At 34.9% G+C, this 6,000-nt stretch overlaps 1 protein-coding gene across 1 annotated transcript; it reads right to left on the reverse strand.

Moving 5' to 3' along the window:
- Positions 1 to 4,184: 4,184 nt before the first annotated feature.
- On the reverse strand, positions 4,185 to 5,589 carry LOC129415957 (uncharacterized). Its single transcript, XM_055170162.2, has 2 exons — positions 5,142 to 5,589; positions 4,185 to 4,952 (listed from the first exon to the last, which is right to left on the reverse strand). The coding sequence occupies exons 1-2, from the start codon at positions 5,535 to 5,537 to the stop codon at positions 4,707 to 4,709; spliced, it is 642 nt and encodes a 213-aa protein (XP_055026137.2). The 5' UTR covers positions 5,538 to 5,589; the 3' UTR covers positions 4,185 to 4,706.
- Positions 5,590 to 6,000: the final 411 nt, after the last annotated feature.

Raw genomic sequence — 6,000 nt, forward strand, 5'->3', positions numbered from 1 at the left:
CCCATTTGCATTAAGCTTTGTATAGTTAGAACCCAGTCATGTTTTTGAATGGTCGTGCATCATTTCCAGTTGCCGCTGAGACAGGAGAAATACAGATTTCAGTGTTGCACTTCCTTCTTTCAATGATGTAAAAATCATCATTTTGCATCATAAGAAGAAATTGCAATATCTTTGTTGAGGGGGGTGAGACTACAAACACCCCTTTTCTCTGTCAAAAAGCCACCAAATTCTAAATGTATGTTACATTTAGACTACAAATATGACACACTTTCAATAAAGATTAATGTTTTTACGGGTGAAATGCTCCTTTAATGACACCTGTGATTTGTTTGTGATTGCACATCTTTACCAGCAGGGGTCAGTGTTGTTTCACTTGTCATTACTGAATGAACCGAGTAGTAGACTCTGATAAACCTATATGATAACACTACAACACTTATATTATTAAATTGATTGGTTGTTAGCTGTAAGCAGACAATGTCAATCAACGCATTGAAGAAAACAGCAATCATACATGTGAAGAAATTAAGTTGCTTGTCAGGTTTTCTTAACATGCAAATATATTTTTAAAAATAAGCCACGAAAAAAAAGTCCTTCAACTTTACAAAATAAAGACGCCCAATGTCGCGTATTATAAGCAGACTTGGCAACTATTGTGACTTCCTCCTCCCGTTGAAATTGGTGTCGCTGTTAAACCAGGCAATCAACATTCGTAAATATTTGTATTCACCCAATCAGCGTTGTGTAGGGCGGACTTCTATCGCGACTCCAGAATTAACGTGTCCCACATCTGTATTTGGTTATGTGAAAGCTTAGTTCACAAGTACAAGGGTATTTTTATAAATGAAGTTTTCCCAACCTTCGTTAAAATAAATCTCAGCATCCAAACAAAAACGCAAAAACATGGTTTAAAGTGTTGTCAGGTCAGGAGCATGCCAAACCAACAGTTGGCGATATATCCCTAACCGTAAAGCCATGTTGGCCAATCAGAAGCAATTTCCCTCAGTTTCCCCTCAGCAAGTCACAGGCCCAAAACTCCGGTTTCACCGGCTACACGACAATGCTGCAACGTTGTTTTTAAAAATCACCCTGCAGTTTTTATAAAAGTTTGGTTTCAGTCACCTGATTCTCCGTTTGCGTGTGGATGAACAACCAAACCACGTAGAAGAAGGGTTGGTTTTTTCAAATACCTGTGTACATGTGGACAAGGCTGTATGTAGGGTTTTTCTTGGTTGCTAGTTTGTCATAAAAGTAATGTTAGCAATATTTTTCATGTCATTAAGTGTCTTTATAAATATTTTGCTCAGTTTTTGAAGAGAATGTGGATGTGTTGAATTAAATTACACTAACTAGCCTGTTTACACATAACTCTCAAACTATTGTTGTTATGTTGTTAAGATTACGTCATGGTTGTGAAGAAGAAGGTACCTAAAGTGCAGGCTGTAGTCTTGGATGATGCCAGGTTAAAGAGTCTGATGGGTAAGTTAAGTTAAGTGTCAGTGTTATTGTCTTATTTTCTATAATACTGTATTTGTTTCTCATGTGATGTGATTTCTGTCTGTCAGATGCTCTATCTGTTGTGGGTGATAGTACATCAACACATCTTGCTCAGGTTCTCAAAGACAGTCTGTCCTCCTCTGAGCCTGTAGAGCAGATCCAGCTCATCTCTAAGGTCAGTGTATACCTGCATCATATTAAACTGATCACTGCATTCAACCTGATCTTCTGTGTATTACATAAAACATGCTTCCTAATCTTTAATATGTACAGCAGGGTTCCCCAAATCTTACCCTGGAGGGCCAGAGCACCGCAGAGTCCAGCTCCAACTCCGATCAAACACACCTGAGCAAGCTAATCAAGGCCTTCATGATGACTAGAAAATCACAGGTGGGTAAGTTTGACAAGTATTGGACCCAAAGTCTGCAGCGCTCCAGCCCTCCAGGGTAAGATTTGGGGAACCCTGATGTACAGCATCAAGTATCCCACAGTCTTAACTTTTATTGATTTGCAAAACCAATTAAAAAGATAAGATATCTTTATTTTTCATTGCATTTTTCATATAAGGAAATTAGTGTGCATATCATGAAATTGTAGTATTTATGCAGAAGCCTTTTCATAGAACATTTACTTACAAATAACATGTACATACAGTACATACAATATAAAACAAAAATAAACTAAGAAAGTCTGTACATTAAACCTTTAAATGTTCTTGAAGTATTGCTCATATATGATATTGAAAATAGTTTTTGTTAATGTGTGCAGGCAGGATCCATGCTGGAGCAGTTGTGAGAGGATGATGAGTCTCCTTCAGGTCCTTTACTGCAAGCTTGCTTGAACACACTGACGTTCTTATACATCACACTGCCAGTCAAGAATCCACTGAAGAGAGCCGTAGCAAGGTTTGAAACATCAACATTTATTTATCATGTGTTATCAGTGAATCAGTTCCCACTTATTATGTGATTGGTCTTGTTTTCCAGGTTGATAAAGAAATAATTGGATAAAGTTGACACACATTTTATTCTAGTAAATATATCTCAAGGTGGATTTAAAACCAACATTAAAAACACTTCTGATAAAAACTTATAATAACCCATGAACTTTATTTTACTATGTTGTAGCTCTTTAAACCAGTTTCTCATACATCTGTTTAATAAAGGGTTAAAGAGAAACTTTTCAGGACAATAAATAATCCTATTTTAGACTCTTTCAAATGCTATTATGTTGTTGGAATTATAGTTTACCACAAACAAACAACACAGAAAGGACACTGCAAAATAAAGACATGACACAATGATTAGCTTTTTAAGTAATTATATTTATTAATAAATGTAGCACCAGATATTTCTATATTAGTATAAAGCTGTATTATTAAGTTTATAATTAATATATTATTTATATATAATTAATAATATAATGAATAAATAATATAAAGTGTTTATAATATAAATGTATGTATTTACATATTAGCTTTAAAATTTGCTTTATATATTAGTATAGAATTAATATGTTAATAATATTTGATAAATGAGTGTAACACAGGAAAATTAATATATAATACATTATAAAGTATCTATATTATAAATATATATTATAAAGCTATAATATTAGTTGTATATTTATTTGTATACTAATTTTAATTTTTGCTTTATATATTAGCTTTAATAAAGATTTAATATTAGCTTTCTATTTAGTATAAAGCGATGTTATAAAGTGTATAATTAATTTAATATTAATATATAATTATTAGTATAATGGATAAATAATATAAAGTATTTATATTATAAATGCATATATTATAAAGATATATAATATTAGCTTTATATATATTTACATATTAATTTTAATATAGCTTGAGATATTTGTATATAATTACAATATTATTAATTTATAATATCTTAGTGTAATAATAGTATAATTAATATATAATACATTATAAAGTATCTATATTATAAATATATATTATAAAGCTAGAATATTATTTGTATATTTATTTATATATTAGCTTTAATTTGAACTTTATATATTAGCTTTAATAAAGCTTAATATTAGCTTTCTATTTAGTATAAAGCTGTATTATTAAGTTTATAATTAATATATTATTTATATATAATTAATAATATAATGAATAAATAATATAAAGTGTTTATATTATAAATGTATGTTTTTACATATTAGCTTTAAAATTAGCTTTATATATTAGTATAGAATTAATATGTTAATAATATTTGATAAATGAGTGTAATAACCGTATAATTAATATGAAATGAGCAGTGTTGGAGTTTAGCTGTCAGCTGCTTGTAAAGCTGATCTGGAGACAGCAGAGGTAACTGGATCTAAAACTCAAGGTAAAACTGTGAAATCTCAAAAACATGAAGGCAGAGGAACCGGAAACCGAGAAGACAAAGCACACCAACACTACAGCCATGAACGACAGGACCTGCAAACCAGTCAATAAAACAACACAAGAGATGAACAAGACTTCTGAACAATGACAGATGAATATAAAAGCTGCAGACCACCAGCCGAAACAACCTGCAAAGGACAAAACCTGAACCCGAAACAACATGCAGACCACCAGCCGAAACAACCTGCAAAAGACAAAACCTGAACCCGAAACATCCTGCAGACCACCACCCGAAACAACCTGCAAAGACAAAATCTGAACCCGAAACAACCTGCAGACCACCAGCCGAAACAACCTGCAAAAGACAAAATCTGAACCCGAAACATCCTTCAGACCACCAGCCGAAACAACCTGCAAAAGACAAAACCTGAACCCGAAACATCCTTCAGACCACCAGCTGAAACAACCTGCAAAAGACAAAACCTGAACCCGAAACATCCTTCAGACCACCAGCCGAAACAACCTGCAAAAGACAAAACCTGAACCCGAAACAACCTGCAACAATCAAGAAACCAGAAACACAAGGACCAGAAACAGAAGAATCTCATAAAGCCATGACATGAGAAACAACATAGATTAACAAGACCAGGATCACAAACTCATTAAAACGGGACCATACCTCATGTAAAGTGCAATGAAATCTATAGTAATACATTTAACACAATTATCAAAAAAATAATGAAAAACATTGCTGAAATTCTTATACTTATGCTGCGTATCTAAAGTGGTATTTACAATATTTACAGCAGTAGTTTTAGGTGTGACTGATCTGTGTGTTTATATATCACACATTGATTCAGTACCTCTTGGGAGAAGGCTCTCCACTGATGTCCACTTCGATGCGAGGAGGAGCAGCTCCTGGTGTGGAGAAGATCTCTCTGATGCGGAGGGATCCATCAGCCTGCTCTTCCTCACAAAAGCTGGGACGGTTGAGTGCTTCCCACAGGCGCTGCTTGATCCTCAGACCCAGATCCAGGCTGTAGGGACGAAGCCGACCAGAGGGCAACCGTAGGAGGGGATCCACCGTGGAGTGATAGATCTCCTAAAAAGTAAGGGAGGGAAACCATAAAGCGTGTGAATTGCTTGTTATGCTTCTCAATGAATTATGGTGAAAGGTGGCTACATCCAAAACCAGAGGGCGCTTTTATACAGAAACTCAATATACACCACAGAAGAAATACCATTTAAAACACAGCTCCAGGAAATGACATATTTATTGTTACACTCCTACCTGAAAGTCCTCCACGGTGCGGCCGTTGATGTAGAGAGGTTCCTCTGGTGCCGTGTCCGCGGATGGTGCTGAGACCGGAGGCCTGAAAAGTGCTGGACAAAGGTCAGGAATAACAGCGGTGTTGTGCATGTACCTGTCCTCCAGCGTCTGGTGGTCCTCCTGCAGCTCAGCATCTCTCTTCCTCTTCTTCGGTGGCTGAACGGCTCTGGAGACGCAGCTGTAGGTGTGGTCCAGCCCGGTCACGTCCGCCATCACTGGGAGGTCCGCTACCTTCGACACCTTCGACCTGGAAACACTCAACTGGCCTACACAGTAATCATCCAAAAATTTTGAACGAACTCGTGTCCTCCGGAGGCTATACTCACCTGTGAAGGTCCTCACCGTGCTCGTCATCATGAAGATATCAACAAGATTCAGAAGCAGCAGAAAATCTGTTGAGAAATCTGAGTGTGTGTATCAAGATTGAATGAAAATTTTGTTTTGAATTTGGTTTCTACAGCTGATGTCACACGTATGACATAAAACACAAATCAACCAATCACGTGGCTCCTTGGAATGCTCTGTTTATTTTAAATATACGCTGAAGTCCACTGATGTAATGTAGAGTCTTTAAATGTAAACAACACTGTCAATATTCAATTAGAGCTGTCATTGTACTACTTTATCTTTTATTTCTTGTACATTAGTGAATATTTATAAGAGTTTTCTACTTACAACAAATATTTTTATTTCAGTTGCATATTTTTTTATTAAATAAAAGTTTCATAAATGTTTTACATTAAAAAAAAATTAACATTAAAATATATAAAAACAAAACACAATAAGGGAATTATTTATACAATTTAATTTTTATAATCTA

The sequence above is a fragment of the Misgurnus anguillicaudatus genome, chromosome 11 (genome assembly GCF_027580225.2).
Source record: "Misgurnus anguillicaudatus chromosome 11, ASM2758022v2, whole genome shotgun sequence".
Classification (NCBI taxonomy): Eukaryota; Metazoa; Chordata; class Actinopteri; order Cypriniformes; family Cobitidae; genus Misgurnus; species Misgurnus anguillicaudatus.

Coding starts and splice junctions, on each gene's coding strand:
- LOC129415957 (XM_055170162.2), bottom strand. CDS start 5,537: ATGATGACGAGCACGGTGAGGACCTTCACAGGTGAGTATAGCCTCCGG. Junction 4,953..5,141: donor GCACCGTGGAGGACTTTCAG/GTAGGAGTGTAA, acceptor CTTACTTTTTAG/GAGATCTATCACTCCACGGT.